The sequence below is a fragment of the Otolemur garnettii genome, unplaced genomic scaffold (assembly GCF_000181295.1).
Source record: "Otolemur garnettii isolate 467f Iridium unplaced genomic scaffold, OtoGar3 scaffold00017, whole genome shotgun sequence".
Lineage (NCBI taxonomy): Eukaryota > Metazoa > Chordata > Mammalia > Primates > Galagidae > Otolemur > Otolemur garnettii.
This window is the reverse complement of record NW_003852412.1, coordinates 15,182,607-15,205,508: the sequence shown is the minus strand read 5'-3', so window position 1 is coordinate 15,205,508 and position 22,902 is coordinate 15,182,607. Positions and strand designations below refer to the sequence as shown.

The 22,902-nt window shown below is 41.4% G+C and overlaps 1 protein-coding gene across 2 annotated transcripts in view; it reads right to left on the bottom strand.

Moving 5' to 3' along the window:
* Positions 1-1,230: 1,230 nt before the first annotated feature.
* RASGRF2 (Ras protein specific guanine nucleotide releasing factor 2) overlaps positions 1,231-22,902 on the bottom strand; it is a 244,354-nt gene continuing 222,682 nt past the window's right edge. The window contains exons 22-27 of one of the 2 annotated variants that reach the window (XM_003785953.1): positions 22,153-22,237; positions 19,143-19,340; positions 15,805-15,884; positions 13,849-13,966; positions 12,934-13,002; positions 1,231-1,362 (exon numbers count right to left, since the gene is read on the bottom strand). In XM_003785953.1, coding sequence (XP_003786001.1) covers positions 1,270-1,362; positions 12,934-13,002; positions 13,849-13,966; positions 15,805-15,884; positions 19,143-19,340; positions 22,153-22,237 — 643 coding nt within the window. In that variant the 3' untranslated portion in view covers positions 1,231-1,269. The remainder of the gene's footprint in view (positions 1,363-12,933; positions 13,003-13,848; positions 13,967-15,804; positions 15,885-19,142; positions 19,341-22,152; positions 22,238-22,902) is intronic. The other variant, XM_023510921.1, reaches the window with a different exon arrangement.

The following is a 22,902-nucleotide window of genomic DNA, read 5'->3' as shown; positions in this document are numbered from 1 at the left end:
CAATGAGATAGCCCTATTTCTTCAATAACCGACTATCTTGGGAAAAGTAAGGTCACTTCCCCAGGCTAGGCTAGCAGGACTAACCCCTGCATTTGGTTTCTAATGTAACAGCTGTCGAGCGGTTGGGCCCATGTCCCATGCATTCATGATACTCTCACTCAGAAATATCTCCAAACCACTCTTCAACAACGATAGCTACCAACAGCATATGGAAGTGTGGGTTTAAAAAAAAAAAATCCCACTAAACTGTTTTTTTAAAAAATACAGCCAGTGTTCATAGTGAGCCTAAAAAAGGTTGGTGTAGGATAGATTCCTACGGTACCGGGGGGGAGGAGGGAGAAGGCAAGCAGAGGGGCAGAGATGATTTTTAGGTACAGATTTTCCCTTGGCATTAAAACCCATTACTCCCCATAGCACTTGGCGGCCTCCTAGGGTGTTCCACAGTTTTGCCGGTGAGGTGGGCGTGCACCTTTTTGCAAACTCTGCCACTGCCTCTCCAAGAGGGTTGGCTTCCTGGGTCCAACAGTCTCAGGAATAAGCTCCCACCCCCACCCCAAGACAGCCACTGGCTGACATCCTCTGGGGGCACAGCCTATTGTATTTAATTAAGGAAATGTTACCCACAAACCCATTTGTCTCTTATCGTTTCCTTCCTATCCTGTTGCTGAAAGACCGGACAGGCAGTTTTAGAACAAACCATTCCTCAAGTATAAATATTTATAAAGCACTGAAAACCATGCACATGCTGTGGACTGGAATTGCTTCTGTGTCCGCCCATCCCAGTAGAGGAAGCCTCAGCTTTTCTGGGAAGCTTGTGACAAAAGGAAATGTCAAGAAAGTAGTTAAATCCTAGGAGAAGTTTGGGAGATGTGTCCAGGCCAGTAGAGGGCCAGAGAAACATCACAGGTCTTTCCCACAGATCCTTGTCCCTGAGTACTAACAGAACACGGGACAGAGTGGCAAATACACTGTCTTACCTGCTTCATTATAATGGCTGTCAGCATCTCCCAACTTACATTCCCTTATGTAAAATGTGCCATCGGCTTTGCTAAATGTCAACCCTTCACCTTCCCACCCCAGTCTTAAGCACTGTCTTTGACCCAAACAGCTGGGTTTTTCTCTAGCAGAGACAGCATTCCAGTCTGGTTCCATCTTCTTCGGTAGAGAAAGGAGATTGGCTCCAGCTGCACCCCGTGGGGCCTGGCATGCACAGTTCTGTCTGTCCCACGGTCCATGAAATTCCGCAGACTCAGGGGCAAGGCCGGACTTTCAAGCAGGGAGTCGAGGCTCAATCTTCAGTGACAGCTCGTACAGCGTGTCCTCATCTATGATCAGGGCTTTGTCCAGCAGGTACTGTGTGACCTGAGAAGAAGGAAAATCCCAACTTTGACTTCCTTCAGCACTCAGATTTACTGAATAGACTCATCCAACACAACCCAACATTTCCTCTTAAACATTTAAAAAAAACTTGGGCAGTGCCCATATGGCTCAGTGGGTAGGGTGCCGGCCACATACACGGAGGCTGGTGGGTTCGAACCCCGCTGGGGGCAGCTAAAACAACAAAAGAGCCAGGCATTGTGGCGGGCGCCTGTAGTCCCTGCTCCTTGGGAGGCTGAGGCAAGAGAATTGCGTGAGCCCAAGAGTTGGAGGTTGCTGTGAGCTATGATGCCACAGCACTTTACCCAGGGCGACAGCTTGAGACTCTGTCTCAAATAAATAAATAAATAAATAATTTTAAAAACTTTCATATAACTTAAAAAATCATGAATATTTTGTCATTATAAAAAAAAATCAAACATCTCTAATCCTCTTCTAATCCCCAATGCCAGGTACCTTCCGCCAGAGGCGCCACTTGTTTCCATTTGGTTTGTTTTGCTGTCTTTACAGATATTATATGTACTTATGGAAATCACTTTTTTCCCTTTATAATCATGCACAGTTACCACACTGTGCATTTTACTCTGCTTTCATCTCTTAACTGTATGTGGCAGAGAGTTGCTTGTGCTGATTCACGGAACGATAACTGCTGCCCCGTAGTAACAGTGGAATGGGTTGCACTTCAATGATCTCATACGGATGGATGTCTACTTGCTGTCAGGATGTCACAACTACACAAAGTTACAGTGAAATCCTGTAGCATGCTTCCTAGTGGTCACGTGCGAATATTTTACTAGGGCAGACACCAGAAAGAAGAGGAAAGAAATGAAGATGATGGGGCATGGGTTATTTCTATCAAGTTTTTCTTTATTTTTATTGAAATAGACTATACACGAGTGAAAATGAGTAGTTTGCTTAGTTTTGACAAATGCATACACCCATGTAACTCACACTCATATCACGATAGAGAACAAATCCATTACCCCTAAAAGTTTCCCCTGCACGTCCCCAGTCAATCTGCTTGCTCCCAGGAGCAGCCGCTGCTCTGATTCTTCTATCACGACACACCAGTTTCATCCACTCTGGAACTCGTATAAATGGACTCAGACAGCATGCGGTCCCCTGTGTGGGGCTTCCTGCACTCACAATCATGCTTTGAGATTCCTCCATGCTGTGGCATGTACCAGGAGTGTGTTACCTCTCATTGGTGAGTAGGTTCCATTGCAGACATGTGGAGTTGTTCATGCTTTTCTTATACATTACAGCAATACTTTTATTGTCTGTTTCATATGCTGCAAACGACTCCTAGTCTACTGCTCAGATTTTGACTTTTTAAACAGTTGCCCTCTATCATATGGAAGTTTTAAATTTTGAAATAAATTTTTAAAGCAAACTTTATCAATCTTGTCTTTTTTTCCTTTTTTCTTTTGAATTGTTTTCGGTACATACCAGTTGCATATCTTTATAGGGTACATGTGATGCTTCGATACAGGTATACAGTGTGAATGAATCAAATCAGGGTGATTGGGGTACCCATCACCTCAGGCATTTAGTATTTCCTTATGTTAGGAACATGCCAATTCCACTCATTTAGTTATTTCAAAGTGTCTACCCTAAATTACTGTTGCTATAGTCACTTTGTTGTGCTACCAAATATTGTTCATTCTATTTAACTATATTTTTGCCATTAACCATTCCCCATTTATCCCCTCCTCCCTGCTACCCTTCCCAGCCTCTGGTAACCATTGCACTCTATTTTCATGTGATCAATTGTTTTAATATCTAGCTCCCACATATGAGACACGTGAGGTTTGCCTTTCTGTGCTTTATGTAATATTCTCTAGTTCCATCTATGGTGTTACAAATGGCAGGATTTCATTCTTTTTGTGGCTGTACAATATTCCACTGGGTACGCGTACCATAATTTCTTTTTCCATTAATTCACATATGGACACTGAGGTTGATTCCACATCATGGCTATTGTGAATAGTGCTGCAATAAACATGGGAGTGCAGCTGTTTGTTCAATATACTGAATGACACTCTTTTGCATATATACCTAGCAGTGGAATTGCAGGGTCATATGGGAGCTCTAGTTTTAGTCTTTTGAGGAACCTCCATACTGTTCTCCATAGTGGCTGCACTAATTTTCATTCCTATCAATAGTGTACAAGGGTTCCCCTTTTTCCACATTCTCACAAGCATTCTTATTGCCTGTCTTTTTGATGAAAGTCATTTTAACTGGGGTGAGATGATATTTCATTGTAGTTTATATCTGCATTCCCTGATGACTTATGATGTTGAATATTTTTTCATATACTTGTTGGTCAATTTGTATGTCTCTTGAGAAATCAAGATCCTTGATTTTCAGATCCTTTGCCCATTTTTAATCAGTTTATTTATTTCTTCCTATTGGATTCTTGGAGATCCTTATATATTCTAGTTATTAGTCCCTTGTCACATGGGTAGTTTGCAAGTATTTTTTTCTATTCTGTGGCTCGTCTCTTCCCTTTGTTATTGTTTCCTTTGCTGTGCAGAAGCTTTTTAACATGATGTGATCACATTTGTCCAATTTTGCTTCGGGTGCCTGTGCCTTGGGGGTCTTACTCAAGAAGTCCTTAGCCAGAAGAATATCATAAAGAGTTTCCTCATCAGTCCATTTTGATTTGATTTTTGTATATGGAGAGAGATAAGGGTCTAGTCTCATTATTCTGCATATAGATATCCAGTTTTCCCAGTATCACTTACTAAGGAGACTATCCTTTCCACATAGTATTTTCTTGGCAACTCTGTTGAACATAGGTTCACTACAAATGTGTGGATTTGTTTCAATTCTCCATTCTATCACAGTGGTCTGTCTATGTGTCTGTTTTTATGCCAGTACCATGTTGTTTTGGTTACTAGAGCTCCACAGTATAATTTGAACTTAGGGAATGTGATTCCCTTATTCTTTTTGCTTAGAATGGCTTTGGCAATTCTGAGTATTTTGTGGTTCCATATAAATTTTAGAATTATTTTTTCTGTTTCTGTAAAGAATGTCATTGGGATCTTGATGAAGATTGCATTATATCTGTAGATTACTTTGGGTAATATGGATATTTTAACACTATTGATTCTTCCAGTCCACAAATACAGAATATCTTTCTATATTTTTATGTCCTCTCGAATTTCTTTTATCAATGTTTTATAGTTTTCATTATAGAGATGTTTCACTTCTTTGGTTAAGTTCATTCCTAGGTATTTTATTTTATTTGTAGTTATTGTAAGTGGGACTACTTTCTTGGTTTCTTTTTCATATTGTTTACTGCTATCATATAGAAATGCTATTGATTTTTACATATTGATTCTGTATCCTGCAACTTTACTGAATTTATCAATTCTAATAGCTTTTTGGGGAGTCTTTAGATTTCTCTAGATATAATATCCCACTGTCTGCAAACAAGGATAATTTGACTTCTTCCTTTCTAATTTAGATAGCCTTTATTTCTTTCTCTTATCTGATTGCTGTAACTAGAACTTCCAGTACTATATTGAATAACTGTACTGAAAGGGACATCCTGGTATTGTTCCAGATTTTAGAAGAAAGGCTATCAGTTTTTCCTCATTCTTTACGGTCTGTCATATATGGTTTTTATCGTGTTGACATAAATTCCTTCTATACCCAGTTTTTTGAGAGTTTTTATCATGAGAGTGTTGAATTATATTGAATGCTTTTTAAGCATCAGTTGAAATGATCATATGGTTTTTGCCCTTTGTTCTGTTGATATGATGTATCACATTGATTGACTAGCATATATTGAACCATCTTTGCATCCCTGGGATGAATTCCACTTGATCATAATCAATAATCTTTTTAATGTGTTGTTGAATTTAGTTTGCTAGTATTTTGTTGAAGATTTTTGCATCTATGTTCATCAGAAATATCGGCCTATAGTTTTCCTTTTGTGTTGTGTCTTTGTCTGGTTTGGGTATCAGGGTGATACGGGCCTCAGAGAATGAGTTTGGGAGTATCCCGTTCTCCTCAATGTTTTGCAATAGTTTAAATAGGATTGGTATTAGTTCTTCTTTGAGTGCTTAGAATTCAGCAATGAATCCTTAGGGTCCTGGGCTTTTCTTAGATGGGAGATTTTTATTCTTATGGTTTCTGTCTTATTACTTGTTATTAGTTTATTCAGGTTTTGGATTTCTTCTTTGTTTAATCTTGGTAGATTGTATATGTCTAGGAATTTATCCATTTCCTCTAGGTTTTCTAATTTATTAGCATATAGTTGTTCATAGTAGTCTCTAGTGATTCTTTGGATTTCTGTAGTATCAGTTGTAATATCTCCTTTTTCATCTTTGATTTTATTTATTTGGATATTCTCTCTTTTTCTTAGTCTGGTTAATAGTGTGTCAATTTTATCTGTTTGAAAAACTAACTTTTAATTTTGTTGATCTTTTGTATTTTTTGGTTTCAATTTCATTTATTACTATTATGATCTTTATTATTTCTTTTCTTCTACTAATTTTGGGTTTGTTTGCTCTTGTTTTTCTAAATGTTTAAGATGCATTTTTAGGTTGTTTATTTAAAGCTTTTCTACTTACTGCTATAAACTTTCCTCTTATTACTGCTTTTACTGTATCCCTGTGTCCCTTAGGGTTTGATATATTGTGTTTGCATTTTCACTTGTCTCTAGAAATTTTTAATTTTCTTTTTAATCTCTTCAATGACCCACCAGTCATTCATGAGCATATTGTTTAATTTCCATGTGTGTGTATATTTTCCAGTGTTCCTATTGTCGTTGATGCCTAGTTTTATCTTCTATGGTCAGAGAAAATACTAGGTATGATTTCAATTATTTTGAAATTTTTAAGACTTGTTTTGTGGCCTAATATACAATGTATCCTTGAGAATGATCCAAGAGCTGAGGAAAAAAATGTGTATTTTGCAGCTGTTGGATGAAATATTCAGTAAAATCTATTAGGTCCATTTGGATAAGTACAATGTTTCTTTCCTGATTTTCTATCTGGATGAGCCATGCAATGCTGTAAGTGGAGCGTTGAGGTCTCCAACAATTATTGCACTTGGGTCTAACTCTCTCATTAGCTCTGTTAAAAATTGCTTTATATATCTGGGTATACCAGTGTTGGATGCATATATATTTAGAATTATTATATCCTCTTGCTGAATTGCCCCTTTTGTAATTATGTAATGACCTTTGTCTCTTTATATAATTTTTGTCTCAAAATCTATTTTGTCTGATAGAAGCATAGCTACTTCTGCTCTTTTTTGGTTTCCATTTACATTGAATACCTTTTTCCATCTCTTTGGTTTTTTTTAATCTATTTGTGTCTTTATAGGTGAAGTGTATCTCTTATAGGAAACATACAGTTGGCTCTTTTTTTTTTAATCCAGTCACCCATCCACTCTATGTCCTTGGTTGGAGTATTATTCCATTCACATTTGAAGTTATTATGGATAGGTAAAAAGTTAAATACTGCCATGTTATTATTTGATTTCTGATTGTTTTGTGATACTCTCTTTCTTACTTCCTTCCAAAATCAGTTTGTTAAAAGTGATTTTCTCTGGTAGTGTGTTTTAATTTCTTGCTTTTTATTTTTTGTGTATCTGTTGTAGGTTTTGTGATTTGAGATTACCACGAGGTTTGCAAAAATCATTTTATAACCAATTATTTTAAACATGGGACAACTCTCCCTACATACAAACAATAAACAAAAATTCTACCCTTTAACCCATTAACTTCATCCCCCCAAACTTTTTACCTCTTTGTTGTTTCCATCCATATCTTTTTATACTACCTATCTTTCAAAATGTTGTGTTTATTTTTGATTTATTTGTCTTTTAAGCTTTCTATTCAAGATATGAGTGGTTTATGCACTGCAATTACAGCAATAGAGTATTCTTTATTTGTGTATATACTGTTACCAGTGAGTTGTATACTTTCAGAAATTTTTTATTGTTGACTAACATCCTTTTCTTTCAGATTGAAAAAACTCCTTTTAGCATTTCTCATTTGGTATTGATAAAATCCCTCAGCTTTTGTCTAGAAATGTGTTTTTTCCTCCTTCATGTTCAAAGGATATTTTTGCAGGATATAATATTCTAAGGTTAAGGTTTTTTTTATCCTTCAGCACTTTGAATGTGTTTTACCACTATAGGACATAATCAAAGCTTTTTTATATGTTGTTTTTATTGCTTCCCTTGAGGCCTTTTATATCTGTGACGTTTGGGAGCTTGATTATTAAAAGCCCTTGAGGTAGCCTTATTTGGGTAAAATCTTGTTTGTGTTCTATGGCCTGTTTTCTTATATCTGAATATTGATACCTTTCTCTAGGTATGGAAAATTCTCTGCTATTATTTTTTGAATAAATTTTCTACCCCAATCTATTTCTCTACTTCCCCTTTAAGGTAAAAAACTCTTAGGTTGGTCCCTTTGAGGCTACTGTCTGGATCTTGTACACACACTTCACTTTTTTATTGCTTTTTCTTTTTTTCTCATCTGACTATATATTTTCAAATACCCTGTTTTCAAATTCACTAATTCTTTCTTCTGCTTGGTCAAATCTATCGTTGAGAAATTTGCTGCATTTCTCAGTTTGTCAATTTAATTCTTAAGCTCCAGAATTTCTGCTTGTTTCATTATTATTTTTTAATCTCTTTGTTACATTTCTCTAATGGACTTCTGAATTCCTTTTCTGCATTGTCTTAGAGTTCATTAACCTTCTTCAGGACAGCTATTTGGAATTCTTTGTCTGAAAGATTACATATCTCTATGACTTCAGGACTGGTCATTAGTACCTTAATTAGTTTGTTTGGTGAAGATATCTTTTCCTGAATGTTCTTAATGCCTATGGATATTCATTGATGTCTAGGTGTTTATTTTAATCTTTGCAGATTGAGCTTGTTTGAACCTATCCTTGTTTAGAAGGTTTTCCAGATATTTGAAAGGAACTGAGTGTTGTGGTCTAGGTCTTTGGTCACTGCAGCCGTATTTGCACTGAGTGTGCCCCAAATCCTGTAATGCTGTGATTCTTGCAGATTCCTGGTGGTCCTGCCTTAGTCCTGGATTACCAGGCAAGGATTCTCAGTCTCTTCCTTCCCTGTCTGTGCTGGTCTCCTAGAGTTGGGGAGAGGAGTGATGTGGGGACTCTCTCATAGACACCAATACCACTCACATCTGAAGCCAGCTCAGTGCTGCCCAGAACTCCTGGTAACTTCTGCCTGACTACTTGAAAGCCCATGTCTTGCCAGGACTGGATTCTTCCCTTCAGAACAACATGTTTCCTTCTGACACAGGGTGGGTTCAGAAATGCCATCCAGGAACTAAGACCCAAATGCAGGGGCTTCAGAGTCTGTTTGGTACTTTATTTTACTGTGGCTGAGATGGTATAAAAGTTGCAAAATAAAGTCCTTTGAGCTCTTCTCTTACCTTTCTCTCCCCAAGTGAATGAAGACTCTCCCTGAGCTGCACTGCCTAGAATTCGGGGAGAGGGTGACACAGGTACTATTGTGGCTGCTGCTGCTGGTGTCTCACTGGGTGCACCCCAAGTTCATTGGCTCTAACCCAGCACAGCTGTAGAAGTTGTCCAAAGACTGGAGCCTTTTTGGCCCGACTGCCTTATGAATTTAGGCCAGGCCTCAGACTGTGTTTGTCGCCAGTTCTAGAGCTAGTAGGAACTCAGATTTCAGGGTGGAGGAGTTCCCTCCAGCCAGGCTGGTCAAAATGCTCCCTCTGTGGACACTACCAGTATTCTGAACTGTGCTGCATTCTCCTATGCCAGAGTGGCCCTGAATTTCAATGCAAAGCCTCACAATCACTTCACTCTCCCTCCTCAGGACTCACAGGTTCTCCCTTCACGGTGCTGGCTCACCCAGCTGTGGGGTTGGGGGCAGGAGTGGCATAGGCAGTGCAAGACTGTTTTTTCTGCCCTCTTCAGCACCTCTTTCCATGATGTACTGGTAAAGTCAGGTAGTACTGATTGCTCACTTGAGTTTTGTTTCTTCTGAAAGTGTTTGCTTGCGTGGATAGTTGTTGTATTTTGTGTTCCTGGGGAGGAACAATGGCTGGTGGTTTCTATTCCATCATCATGCTACTCTGCCCCCTTCCCACCAAGCTTGTCTTTTATAGCTTTTGCTTTTTGTGCTTAGAAGGTGTTTCAAATCCAAAGGTCATAAATATTTTATCCTATATCATATTCAAATGCTATAAATGTATCTTTCTATATTTAGGCAACGAACTATGGAATTTATTCTTGTGAATGGCATAAGATGGAAAGCTGAAATTCCTGTTCTGTTTACTGAATGGCCAATTTCTTTCTGGCACTTCCTTTAAGTGCTTTTTTTTTAATCCCATATTGAATTTTCATATAGCCAAAAGTGGTACCTGGACTTCATTCTACTCTACTGACTTTGTATGCATGTGCCAAGATAGTACTGTTTTATTGATTCTATCTTTAGGGTACATTCTGTAATGAGTTGGGAACGTTCTTTACTATTCCTATTTTTCAAAAAGTTCTCCTCCTTTTTTTTTTTTTTTTTTCACCTATCTAAGCTTCCTTAAGAATTTCAGGATAAGTCTGTCAAGTTTCATGAAAAACTCTGTTGGGATTTCTTTTTTTTCTTTTTTCTTTTTCTTTTTTTTTCTTTTGAGACAGAGCCTCAAGCTGTCCCCCTGGGTAGAGTGCTGTGGCATCACAGCTCACAGCAACCTCCAACTCCTGGGCTCAAATGAGTCTTCTGCCTCAGCCTCCCAAGTAGCTGGGACCACAGGCACCCGCCACAATGCCCGGCTAGTTTTTGGTTGCAGCTGTCATTGTTGTTTGGCGGGCCCAGGCTGGATTCAAACCCACCACCTTAGGTGTATGTGGCTGGCGCCTTAGCCACTTGAGCCACAGGCGCCAAGCCTTCTGTTGGGATTTCAATTAGGATTTCAATGAGTTTATAGATTGATTTGAGGACAATGGCTATCTTTACAATAACAAGCATTCTGGCTCATTAATAGAATGTAGCTCCCTGTTTATGTACTTCAGTATAAAAAGGTCTTGTTTCAATTCACTGTAGGCAATATAGAGTTTGTCACTGTTTTAAATGAGATTTTTTATGTTACATTTGAATAAGTTACTAACAGCATGTTGAAAATTGCTGGGGTTTGTATGTCAAGCTGCTATACTCCCTTAATACTTTATTGGTTTTTCTCTTAGACTTTCTAGATAACTGATCAAATCCTACATGAATAATAGCACTTACTCTTTACCTTTCCAATTTTTATACCTTTCTCTTCTTTTTATTGCTTCATAGCCATGGCTAATTTTTCCTGTTCAAAACTGAATAGTAGCAGGGGTTGTCACAACCTTGTCTTTCTCCTGACTGGTATTAATTAATCCAAGAACAATTTTTTATCTGCTGTGGTTCAGGCACTAACGTGTAAGGCTAACAGAGTAAATCCAACAGATATAGCTCTGGTCCTCATGGATACTACACACATACACATAATCATATAAGTTGAAACTCCAGCAGCAAGTGCTAGAAAGGAGAGGTACATAGTGCAAGCAAAGCTTTATAGGTGGAGTGGTGTTGGGAAAGTTAGGGAAAGTATTCCTGAAAAAGAGAGACTTAAGTGGTATAGAATTTAATTGCGCAATAAGGAAAGAAGGGTATTCCTCCAGACAGAGGGAACAATATATTCGAAGGCCCTGGGGCAAACAAAAATAGGCAAAAACTAGCAGGTATTACAAAAAAGCATGTCTTTCATGACTGAAAATTTACAGATAAGCCAATGTGGATGGGGGTTGGAATGATTCATGTAGTAGCAGGATAGAGTTAGAGGCATCGGAATGAACTTGTGTTTAGCTTAAGGCAGATACAGATGGTTACATATGGAAATATTTATAAAGATGTGTGTGTATTATATACATGTGGTGTGTATGGGTTAGCACACACGCATATATTTTTCTGCTCTGCCACTAAGAGCACCTAAAAGAAATGCTACTTCTATAACATGAGTATACCTATAGCCCATATCTTGGTTTCTGCTACCAATTCTCCAGAAAAAGAAACTGGAGCTTTTGGGAGAAATATCTGATTCTAGGACTGGGGCAAGAAATATATAAGGTAAGTCTGGAGTATCTTATGGCAGAAATAAGAAAGTTCTCAAAAAAGGAACAAAGAACCCTTCATCCAAGGGGTATGTAAAAGGACTCAACTAACTGAAAGAAGACCCAATGGCCAAACTTGCACAATTTCAGCAACAAAATGAATAATGTACATGGTGTGATTAGATTACAACCTGAAGTCATTAGTCCACACTGATGTAAACAAACGATTCAATAAATTAATAAATACGAGAGAAGAAACAAATCTCTGTGCAGATTTCCAAATAATTTATGTGGATATTTTGCTGTCAAGGAGGGGGTGCATAATTCTCCCTCCATTCCTTAGGTTTGGGGCTTCTCATAGTGACTTTCTTCTAGACAGTATAGCACAGGGGAGGGACAAAGAGTGACTTTACAGTGGAGACACTTGACAAACACTACCCCAGCCAGGTGATTACAGTTAACATCAACAGTCATAAATTATGTTGCTAATATGAACTCTTGATGTGATGATGTAAATGGCACTTAACCTCTGTGGTCTTGCTCCCAATAACCTGTAACTCCAATCTAATCATGAGTAAATCATCAGACAAATTACGAAAGTGGCCCATGCTACAAAACACCTAAACAATACTTCCTGAAACTGTCAAAGTTGTCAAAAATAAGAAAAGTGCCTATAATCTAAACATTCTGGGAGGCCAAGACGGGAGTTTGAGGCCAGCCTGAGCAAGTGTGAGATCCCATCTCTAAAACTAGCCAAGCATTGTGGCGGGGGCCTGTAGTCCCAGTTACTTGGGAGGGTAAGGCAAGAGAATCGCTTGAGTCCAAGAATTTGAGGTTGCTGTGAACTATGACACCATGGCACTCTACTAAGGGTGACAAAGTGAAACTCTGTCTCAAAAAAAAAAAAAAAAAAAAAAAGAATGAAAACTCTAAGAAACTGCCAGAACCAAGAGGAGCCTAAGCAGCCTCAACCACTAGATGAAATGTAGTATCTAGGATGGGATCCTGGAACAGAGAAAAGACAATAGGTAAAAAGTAAGGAAATCTGAATAACCTGTGGTCTTTATAATAATAAATCAATGTTGGCTTGTCCATTCTAACAAGTACACCACATTAATTAATACATGTAATAAGGGAATCTGGCTCTGAAGAGCTCTATCTGGCTGCGATTCGTAGAATGGCTTTTATTCTAGAGTGAATGCAAGCAGACCAGGCAACAGTGATTGGTAATTTGGACCAGGGTGGGAGTGGTGGAAACAGAAAGAAGAGGAACAGATTCATAAGAAATGAAGGATGCAAAATCAATAGAACTTGATGATGAACTGAAGATTTGTGTTTTATTGGTCTTTTCCATGAGCTACGTTTTCATATTATTAATCAACTTTACAGTTGTTTTCTAATTCATTAACTTTCCGTTCTTGCCTATATTAATTCCCTCACAACCACGCCCATGTAATATTACCTTTGGCTGGTGGTCTATTCTGTAGGAGGTCTGCTGGAACTGGCGTATCTCTCTGATGATGTGTGATATCTAATAGAGAAAACAAAACGACAAGAACAAAAGCAAAGCAAAGGTATTCCCCCTACACTGCGGCACGTTCTCCTGAAGCCTATTCCCAGAATAGTCAGTCTAGTCCCTTCTTCTGGGGATGCAGGTGGAGCCCTGTGTGATCATTTCCTATGCTTGGTGTTTTCTTGCCCTTCAAGAAGTCATATAAAATGCCAACAGCAAGATACTGAGTTTATAATTGAGGAGGAGCTGGCTCTGGGTGGCCTCAGGTTTGGAGGAGGAAAGCTCTGGGTGCTATTATCTATGGGCTCAGAACTTGGTTATCCAGCAAGAAGCCTTCAGCAACCATCTATCACTGGTCAGTCTTAGAAAGCCTTCCTTGGAAATTTATTCCACCTCCCTTTGCCCTGACTGCAAGTTGAAATAACTCTGCCAAAAATCTCCTTAGTCGGCCAATATCAGGTATTAGACCCAGCATACACAACATTAAAAAGCAGACATAGCCAGGCGTGGTGGCTCATGCCTACGATCCTAGCACTTGGGGAGGCTGAGGCAGGTGGATCACTTGAGCTCAGGAGTGTGAGACCAACCTGAGCCAGAGCAAGCCCCATCTCTACTAAAAATAAAAATTAGCTGGGTATAGTGATGGGCGCCTTTAGTCCCAGCTACTCAGGGGGCTGGGGCAAGATCGCTTGAGCCCAAAAGTTTGAGGTTGGTGTGAGTTGTGACATCACAGCATTCTACCCAGGGTGACAGAGTGAGAGTCTGTCCCCCCCAAAATAGCAGACATTGATTTTCATGACTTGGCCTCTTCTCTGTAAGCCATTAAAGTCACTGAAACAGACTGATTAGGAAATTAGCACCTACCATTCTCATCTTGGAGAAATTGACGAGGCCTTCCTCAGTAAAGTTTGGGGTTCCTTCTTCGATAAATGCCAGGTCTGTCAAGTACATCCCGAGGTAAGGAACTGCTGGCGGGTTGCAACTGTAAGACCAAGAGGCATCATTCTCATGCTCATCAGCACTACGTCTACCTCCCTCCCCAATGTGAATAGGAAGCAACCACACTGCTGCCAGCCTGAAGAACAAAAGCTTTTTATTTCATTTCATACAGAGTTTTAAACACGTTTCTGTAGCAGCCTGTATAGCCTATGGCTAGGAGGAGTGAGAGTTATAAGAAATACCTGTATAGCTCAATCACGGAACACCTTGGTGGAAAGGGCATGGAGAGAGATTTAGCTCTCCTAACAAGCATGAGAGCTCGCGAGATGAGAGCAGTGGCGAATTGGCAGTCTCTACACCTGTGGTGTTGAGAAGCGTGAGCTCAGCCTTATATTAGGCTGGAGGAGAACGCAGACAAAAATCATGCGCATTCTATCACGGACCTGCTTACTCTGACTCTGTCTCCTCTTCTGCCTGCAGAACGCCAGCACGGCGTCTCTCTGCTGAAGGTTACCAAGTTCTACTAAAGACTAAGATCTATCTTTCTAAGAAGACTGCTTTACTCTCTCTAAGACACACACTCTCTTTCTCCAGCTAAAGTAGATAACCCTCAGGCACCTATGAGAAACTTCCTGAGCAAGGTAGCTCAGCAGTCCGCGTCCAGAACCCACCTAAGCCGGGTCTGAGACCTGGCCAGTCCCAGACCCTGACACATTTCACAATAGAATATAATGCAAAATGACAGCACCTGCTTTCCTACCTGTTTTAGACAATGGCATGTTCAAATAACAGGGTGTCTTGGTGACAAATACAATACATTTGCCAGCAGTAATTGTTTATAGTACTTGTGAACTGGCCACACTTCATTAAGGGGTAGAAGCATAGAGGAAAACCCCACGCCTCACCCGCTCCCTTCCAAACATTCAACCTTAAGGAACTGGATGGACAGATCAATGGGATTAGAGCTCTGCACTATAGTAAAACTTGTTTTCTGTTTTAGTGAAATGTTTTAGAAGGTGTCAACTTAATATCACAACTGCAACTAAAGTGAGACACTATTTTGTTTCCTTTTGGTTTGGGAGGAGAAGGGTGGGCATACTTGGTTTTCTCAAAGAGGACTGAGAACACAGGCTTTTGATACAGAAAGAACTGGGAGTGAATCCCAGCTTGACCAGTTACTAAGCGATACGGAGCAAACTCTTTAAACTACAGCTTCCTCATCCTTAGAACAGAGACAGAAAAGCTCCTCTCTTTGTTGTGAGGCTTAGGAAAGACACAGCAAGCACTCAGCACGAAACCTGCCATTGTGTAAACCATTCCGTGGATAGTTCTCATACTTTTATTGCTATTGTTGCTGCTATTATTATTATTCTTACTATTACTGTGGCAGAACGAAGATTTTTCCAGAGTAAGCAAAATATTTGGGGCAAATCATGAGAAAACCAGTTACAGAATAGATTCTATGTTCTGTGTGTGTGTGTAAAAACAGAATGATTCAGAAATAGAAAACCAAAAATATATAACACTAATCCACAGGTTCTGTAATATTTAAATAAAAATCATAGGAAATCATCACATATTTAGATTGGGAAATAGCTGAATCAAGAAAATTTCTATACTAAAAGATGGTCTGATTATTATGCTGACATTTTCTTCTTAATTAGAGTGTTCTGCATACCACCAGTACATCTGTGAGAAATTTATCATACACACAGCATCCCAAGTGAAAAGGAAAATCAGAAAATACCTATATAATGTAAGTTGTGCCCTATTGGTTTTTCTTTTCAAAGCAAAGTAGGAGCTAAGTCATTATTTGTATGCTATGTAAATTATGTACATATATTTTAGTTATGAATAATTTACAGATTAAGACAGACATACTTTTTAAGGGTTTCTCTGAGATTTTTAAATCTTCCTTCAGATGAAACGATCTTCTGAAGTTTGTCCATTAGAGCTTTTGTCTAAAAAAAACAAAAAAAAACAAAAAAAAACTTAATGTTATGAAAATAATTTGGTTTGGTAGATAGTGAGTTTCCAAGAGATGCTCAACTCTCTTCTCCAGTGGCAGGTGCTGACACCTTTGCCAGAATACAGGTTGCTGGAAGATGTGATTCTCACAGTGGAGAGACAGGGCCTCATGTTTCCATGCAATGCTAAGACGAACCGTGGAGAAGAAGAAGGACCTGCACCTACACATTTAGCCAAAAAGAGGGAAAACGTGTAGAAAAGAAAAACTTGCAATGCATGGAAAACGCAGAGACAAAAAGAAGGGAGAAGCCCGTGCTGAATGTAGACTCTCAAAGGCGCAGCCTCACGTCGGAAGTTCTCGAAAGGAGTCTTTGCATGTTCACCTCCAAACTGTCAAAGCACATATGTAGTTGCTTTCGCACTGACTGGGCAATATCTGCTACTCCAGAGCCTTTCTCTTTTGATCATCTTCATCAGTTTGTTAGAAAAACATAACTAACACTTACTAAAAACTAACGTGTTGACATTGGTATGGAGTTACTTTGATGAACATGGGGGAGTGGCAGGGTGGCCCTTAAGGGAGAAGACCCATTTCTGGGGGTGAGAACTCAAAGGGCTGCCTTCTCCAACCTGGCTTCTCAGGGCTCAAGAGATCCTCTGCCTGGTTCAGAGCTGACTTTGGCTCAAAAAATCTGCAAGTACAGTCTGCAGACCAGATCTGCAGGCTCCCGAGTGGAAGATTCTACCAGGTCTTCTGATGTCTGCCAGACAGACCTTGGATGTGGAGAGGGGACAGCTGCAGAGCAGAGGATGTTACTGAAGGTGACTGACACTGGGCATATCTGCAGGCCAGGCACTACCCACGTGGCTAGAGGGAGGCACTTGACCTTGGAGACAGCCTTTCTGGAGGACAGTCCATCAGCCCTGTGTAGGCCACTGAGAGTTACCCATACATGTGACTTAAATGGTAGAGATTTTTAAATGTCTCTACAGGTAGTGTATCCAAAATTTAAAATAGTAATTTCTTTTTTTTTTTCTGAGACAGAGCCTCAAGCTATCCCCATGGGTAGAGTGCCATGGCATCACAGCTCACAGCAACTTCCAACTCCTGGGCTCTAGCAAGTCTCCTGCCTCAGCCTCCCAAGTAGCTGGGACCACAGGCGCCTGCCACAATGCCCGGCTATTTTTTGGTTGTAGTTGTCATTGTTGTTTGGCGGGCCCAGGCTGGATTCAAACCCGCCAAGTTAGGTGTATATGGCTGGCACCTTAGCCCACTTGAGCCACAGGCGCCGAGCCTAAAACAGTAATTTCAATGTCAGTCTTATGTCTATTCAATGATCATTTTGGTTATCTCCAAACCTGCATCCTATCAGAGATAAGAATGTCATCGGTGCCAATCTTAAGGAAGATTTAGGGAACTGTTGATGACAGCTGGTGATTGCTGGAAAGCTGGTGAATTTGAATAAGGTTGGTGGGCTGCACCAAGGTTCATTTCCTAGTTGTGATATTGTCTATGGCTGTGTAAGATGTTGCCTTTGGGGGAAACTGGGTATGAGGTATAGGGAATCTCTATATTATTTTTTATAACCGCATGTGAATCTATAATCATCTAAAAATTAAAGACTTTTTGTTTTTGGTTTTCTTTTTTTAAAAAAGACCAGCATTAATTAAAACTGTGGCTTTCTATTTACTAGGTCCAGGTGTTGCTGACAGAACAAGGGGTGGTCAGTTTTAAGGGGCCAAATTTGGGATTCTCAGAGCACTGCATTTCTGCCGAGGAATAGTAGGGACAGGTGGGATGAAAGACAGAACACGGGCTTTGTTTCTTGCTAAGAAAAGAAATTAGTCTCTTCTTTGTGAAAGGGAAAGGCTGGCAAGAGAAATGAAGACAGAAAAGAGTAAGAAATAATGAACGTCTCTGAGAGGGGTTTAATCCTCAGAGCAGGTAATAAAACCAGACAGTTGTGCGGGAATGCCGGCACGGTGTATTTACGCTCTTCTTCCAGCCTGGAGCCCTAGCGCGCCTAACCACACTTGGGTGGTCACAGCAAGGTGGGCATGATGGTATGTAGGGAAGGGGGCTGGGACCACTGGGATGTGAAGGAGCCTGGGAAATTTCCTCGTGCCCTTTGAGAGGCATCTGATAATGAAGAGTTCACATGCCCACCAGATATCACCAAGGAGCAGAGGGGCCTGTGATATAGGTAAGACACACTCCAGGCTCAGAGGCACAGCCTAGCCAACAGAGCTGAAGGGGTGGAGAGGTCAGCCAGGCTCCCTGGGTGCAATCAGCAAGCCTGGTTCCTGGGCAGAGCAGACAGACCACCAGGCACCAGGCATGGGCAAGTCACAGTGGCCTACACCAAGCACCCATCATCAAAGGACTCTACCAGGAGGCCAGAGGGGAGACCAACCTCCCAGAAGCCTGGGGAAGCCATCGCCCACACCCACCAACACCCAAGGAAAAGGCCAGAGAAAGAACAGGGGAAGAATTATGATTTAGTTTGAAACTTAAAATTATCTGAATGAAGACAACAGGCACAGGCTGGAAGGAAAGAAAATTAAGAAAGCTATATTTCTACATATCTGAGTCTTTTTTTTTTTTTTTGGCAGTTTTTGGCTGGGGCTGGGTTTGAACCCACCACCTCCAGCATATGGGGCTGGCGCCCTACTCCTTTGAGCCATAGGCACTGCCCCATATCTAAGTCTTTATACCAAAACTATAAATTTGCTGCATGAATGACCATGATAAAGGTGCACTTTGAGGCTCTTTGCCCCTGGCTTTTACCCTAAGGCATTTGGACCCCTTCTTTGGGAGACAATGAACAGACTCACTGCATATCACTGTACTCACTTGGAATCAATGTGGCCTGCTGAATTAATTCGAGAAACAACTCCTGACTGAGGACCACACTGTTTCAGGTTGTCCTCCCCAATTTTTTTTTTTTTTTTTGCTGTTTTTGGCTGGGGCCAGGTTTGAACCCACCACCTCCGGTATATGGGGCCCATGCCCTACTCCTTGAGCCATAGGCACCACCCTTTCCCAATGTTTTAATGAATGTTTCAGAAATGCACATGAGTGGAATCAATTAAGTGGTAAGAGCACAGTAATTAGCCGAGTTGGCACCTTCCTTTGGCAGCTGAGCTGCTCATTCCAGCTAATGATTTCCTAATTAGTCATATTTATCTTGTCTCTTGTCTCCCAGCGGCTCTTCCTCTCAGGGAAGGACATGTCCCAGGCTGATGCTTACCTGCTTGGACACCTTGGCCCAGGTTTTCTTCAGCCTGTAGATGGCACTTCTGTTTAAGGCCGAGGTGATCTCTAGCACGCCATTGTAGTTGTGCAGGCACCGGCAAATATCAGCCACTGCTACCCACTTCTCAATCGCGTTGGCACGGGAGCTGACGTCAGCGTAATTCATTATCTGGGAGGCCACCAGGTTACTCATCTGAGACAATCAGAAAGCCCAAGGAGGCTGTGTTAGAGCCAAAGCAGTGCATTTAGGCAAAACACCCACATTATCGGCAGACAGGTCAGGAAAGCAGGGCATGGAGGAGCCTGAAGTCTGTTCCACAGATACCAACTCTCTAAAGAGAGGACAGTCTGTGATAACAGTAATCATAGCAAACCAGCGAGCATCTGGCCATCTTTTGAGTAGAGAGGGATTTCTTATAGTCTGGCCTATTGGGAGAAGAGGTGGTTTTGTTCATCAGCAATTTTGATGGAATTATTGCCAATAATTATTGAGGAAATGGGATCCTAACCCCTGAGGAAAGACAATGTCTGAAGATCTTGGGTGTCACTCCTTGGGGCCTTTCCACACACTCCTTGGCTCCGAGAAGCCTTAGGTAGAGAGAAAGAAAAAACCCTTCCCTTCAGTCAGATCAAACTCTAAGCTGATAAACTCTCAAACCAGGAACAATCAGCTGCAGAAGAGAACATTTCTTCTTCTTACCCTACTTTTCACCAGAGATTAAAAGGACCTACCATTGCAAGGTTAAGTACTGTAATTCTATTAGTTAAAGCCAGTTTAAGAAGCCCAATTCTTAGAATATGGAAAAGCAAAGGGCCAAATGGGATTAGTATATTGACAAAGGGAATATGGGGCATAAAATCTTACATCTAGACACTAAATCTGATGGACACATCCATTCTTCACTGATGCTGGTGATACTTAAGATCTCACAGTGCTTCAAAACTATCAGTGTGAATATTCACTAAAGCACCCACTAAGCACCAATTCATCCTTACAATAAAGAGAAGAATTATTTGGAATCCAGTTCACTCAAGGAGGATATTATTTCGTTAATCAGTAATTTTAATGGAGTTATTGCCAATAATAATTGAGGAAATGGGACAGGTCAGGTGTTCCTTTAGGTGCTGAGAAAAGACAGACAAAACAAATCAGTGTCCCTGACCTTAAGGCCTAATTAGGTGGGAAGGGGACAGGAGGCAGATACACAAACAACCATATTCCTCACAGTGAAACACAAAGCTACGACTGTGGATGGTGGGGATGGAGAATACGGAGGCAGCCTGGGGCATGTGGCCTAGCACAGAGGCGGCTTCTAGAAAGAGGTGCCCGCTCTGACTCCTGCGGCATCAAAGTGTTAGAGCAAAGGGACAGAGAGAGGAGGCACAGAGGAATGGAGAACAGGACAGCCACCAGAGGACACACAGGCCCTGAGAGGCAAGGATGACACATGGGTCTTGTGTTCAGGCTGAGCAGTTGGGACCACATCCTGAAGGTGAGGAGGAGCCACTGACAGATTTTTGTCCAAGACAGATAATTAGATTGACCTTTAACAGGAGTCACCCCTGAGGCACTGCGTGAGGAGCGGGCTGGAGGGCAGTGAGATGGCAGGGGACAGATGAGTTCGGAGCTCCTGGGGAGAAAGGATGAAAGGCGGGGTCAAGTGGTGGCAGTGGGAGAGCAGGGTGAGGAAGGGTCTGAGATACATGGTGGTGGGTGGTAAGAGTCAGGTGGGTAAGGGACAAGAAGGTGACTCTACATCCTGTGCTAGGCTGAGTGAGTGTATTTTGAGGCCATCACCCAAGACTGGGGACAGAGAAGATGATGAAGAAGCAGGCTTGGTGGCTCTGGGCTGCAGGTGACAGGTTCCATCTGCAAGTTGTTGAGAGTGCAACACACCAGTCATCTAAGCAGAGGAGATATGTGGGTCTGAAGCCTGGGATCCAAACTCCAGCTTCTTATATGTGGGACAGCACAGGTAGCCAGGGGCTCTACTTCCCAGGGTGAGGACCAGCTGAGCCCCCACCTCAGCCTTTAGGCAGCAACAGCACTGTAGCTCATTGTGGGACAGTGTCCTACGTGCTCTGAGCATGCCCTACACCAGGGACTATCTGGGGAATCCACACTGTTCTTTTTGTATTTTGATCCTGGACAACTTATTAATTGACCCATGGGGTTCCTGGTAGTTTTTTTTTCTAAGCACATCATTACTCTTTCTACTATAGTTAACTGGAAAGGGAGCTTCCTCTGTGCCTGGATAGTGCTGAAGACACTCCCATTATCTGTTCCTAGCTCCACCCCAGGATAAGACCATGAGAGCAGAACCAATTAAAAAGCTGGTGGTGGCAGGTGCCTGTAGTCTCAGTTACTCGGGAGGCTGAGGCAAGAGAATCACTGGAGCCCAAGAGTTTGAGGTTGCTGTGAGCTGTGGCCCTCTACCCAGGCCAACAGAGTGCAACTCTGTCTCAAAACAAAACAAAACAACACAACACAAAAAACAAAACCAACTTGGTGGGTATAAAAGCACCTGCTAGTCTGATGGCTGGAGAAAAGCAGAGCAGGGAGCTGGACCCAGAGCTGGACCCAGAGCTGGCCACGCTGCACTGAGCCCCCGCAGCAGTGTGACTGGGCCCTGGGCGGTCCTCCCAACCCTGGAATGCAGTTCAGGCTGAACGGTCAATAATGACAAAAAGGCACTGGACCGACCCAGTCTTACTGTCACCACCACCAGGCCCCAGGGACACATGAGCTGCTCACTCTGCTAGTCAAGTTAGGACCAGGAAGTAACAATAATCATGAAAAAGCCACAGTGACCTTGACATCATTGAGCACTCACCAGACCTGGGGACTACCAGAGCCAGACCTCTCACGTCAGGAAGTTAACCAGAAATGATGACATCCCTGGGAGCTCTCGGATGACAGAGTTGCTTGATTTTAAAGGAGACTTCACACCCCAATATTCATCTTCCTGTACCATGCCCACGGTTTTGTTTTTATGGGTACTCACATCATTAAAGTGTTGGCTGGTTTTCATAATGTAAGGTGTCCTTTCGTTTTTGTCCAGCTTCATCCACCCTTGCCCAAGAAACTCTCTGAAAGTTTAAAACAAAACACAAAAACTAAGTTTTTTAAAACTGGGGGCTACGATCCATTCTGGATAATTATCACGCATGTGGGACGCACCAAATTTGTCATTGCCTAGAATGTCACCCGACGCCTGCTGCTACTGCCCTCTCAAATTTTACCTCCGTGGTAGCATTCCACCACTTGACACCAAAAAGAAAGAGGTTTTTCAGTTTCCAGCTTTCTCTTATAAATGTTTGGAACTTCGGCCCCGTTGGGATCATAAAAGGCTTCTCTGAAGTTGGAAAGCAACAGCCAACACAAACGAAATAAAGGGCTTAAGTACTCATTCAGAAACTAAGCCTATTCTCTCAGGATTAGTTTTGGAAAATATTAAGATTTGGCAAAGGGTGCCAAAAAATGCGTCCCAATCAAAAATGTTAATCAAGAACAGAATGTTTTCCTCCCCTCTCCTCCGCCATTCTTTTGGAGGATGTGGGTTCCAAGGGCAGGGATTTTGCGGCCCCCCCACAAAGCTCAGGATAGCTCATAGCTTAAGGCAGTGATTCTCAACCAGTGTGTCCTGAGGGTCTTAGGTGTGCTATGAAAATTTTTAAAGATCATTAATTGAATTATTTTCAAAAGAAATTCAAAGCACAGTAAATACAGCCTTTTTTTACTCTTTTTTTTTTTT